General features: G+C 53.8%; 1 protein-coding gene across 1 annotated transcript in view; it reads right to left on the reverse strand.

The window, feature by feature from the left end:
* The window catches only part of HPX (hemopexin), a gene marked incomplete at its 5' end in the record, with an annotated part of 19,501 nt that extends 18,576 nt beyond the window's left edge, over positions 1–925 (reverse strand). Inside the window, 2 exons of the mRNA XM_018572920.1 lie at positions 627–704; positions 855–925. Coding sequence (XP_018428422.1) covers positions 627–704; positions 855–925 — 149 coding nt within the window. The remainder of the gene's footprint in view (positions 1–626; positions 705–854) is intronic.
* Between the last annotated feature and the right edge of the window lie 154 nt (positions 926–1,079).

Here is a 1,079-nt window from a genome sequence, read left to right on the forward strand (position 1 = left end):
GGTGGCCGAAGTTCCGCCGCCGGGGCACCTCACACCGACGCCCGCAACTTCCCCACAAGGTCACCGCTGCCGCCCCGAGGCGCTCTGCCGTCCCGAGGCCGGGCCTCGGTGGCCTTGTGGGAAATACGGGCCTGCTCGGAGCCATGGAGCGAGTATCAGCAAAACAGCAGAATTAGGTAAATGTTCAAGAGCGGCTCATTGTTAAAGTGTTTAAAGACCGGACTGTCAGCCGAAAATCTGGGTCTGAACGTGCGAATTGTGGCCGTCAGCGACTAGTCAATGTTAGGGCAGAACGGGGGAGGGGCAAGACTGGTACAAGACAACAGAAGGGCAACAGCGCCGTGTCAGATTCCTCGCATCAACTTTCACCATCTCGTGGAGTCACCAGGCGGCCCAACGCAGTACTGATGGGGGGGTCATAATAATCTGGCCGCTCAGTGTATATACACATGTTACATCAACAGTCCTTCAGCAAGGATGCTAACTGAATTCAGCTGATCTGATTGGCAGCATTGAGATGCCGCATGTTGCCCCATGAACTGCGTTTTCTGTGCCCTCCATTGTACAATACAGAGCACGTCTCATTAACGGAAATGGGCACACTGATTGGGTGGGGGGTCGGTTACCTCTGAAATAATACATGACTCCTTTATCATCCAGTGCCATGGCGCCAAATCCTTCATCCGTGCAGCGGTCGGCCATACCTGGAGGAGGGGGAGGGGACACAGAGAGCTGTCAATGAGGCTATAGGGTAACAATGTAACCACCATTCGTAATTGCCATCCTCAGGCTTCACCCCCATTCACAGAATAAAACCACACGTCTACACTCCCGGTGTAATGGGCGGGGCTCACCTGTGACGTTGTAGGCGGGGTCAGGATGAGAGAACAGGTTGGTTCCCGTGTCATTGTGCCGACCCTTCAGCCTGGAATGAAGCACAGAGATAGAATGATATTACGGTGGTGCCTTGATTGTACCTTTCCCACACACAGACAAGGATTCCACACATGGCATGACCTGATTGGACTATCTCTGTGCGATCCCCGTCCAATCTCTATACCATCCCCGTCCAATCTCTC

Source organism: Nanorana parkeri, unplaced genomic scaffold (assembly GCF_000935625.1).
Source record: "Nanorana parkeri isolate BGI_ZX_2015 unplaced genomic scaffold, ASM93562v1 scaffold2169, whole genome shotgun sequence".
In the NCBI taxonomy this organism is placed as follows: domain Eukaryota; kingdom Metazoa; phylum Chordata; class Amphibia; order Anura; family Dicroglossidae; genus Nanorana; species Nanorana parkeri.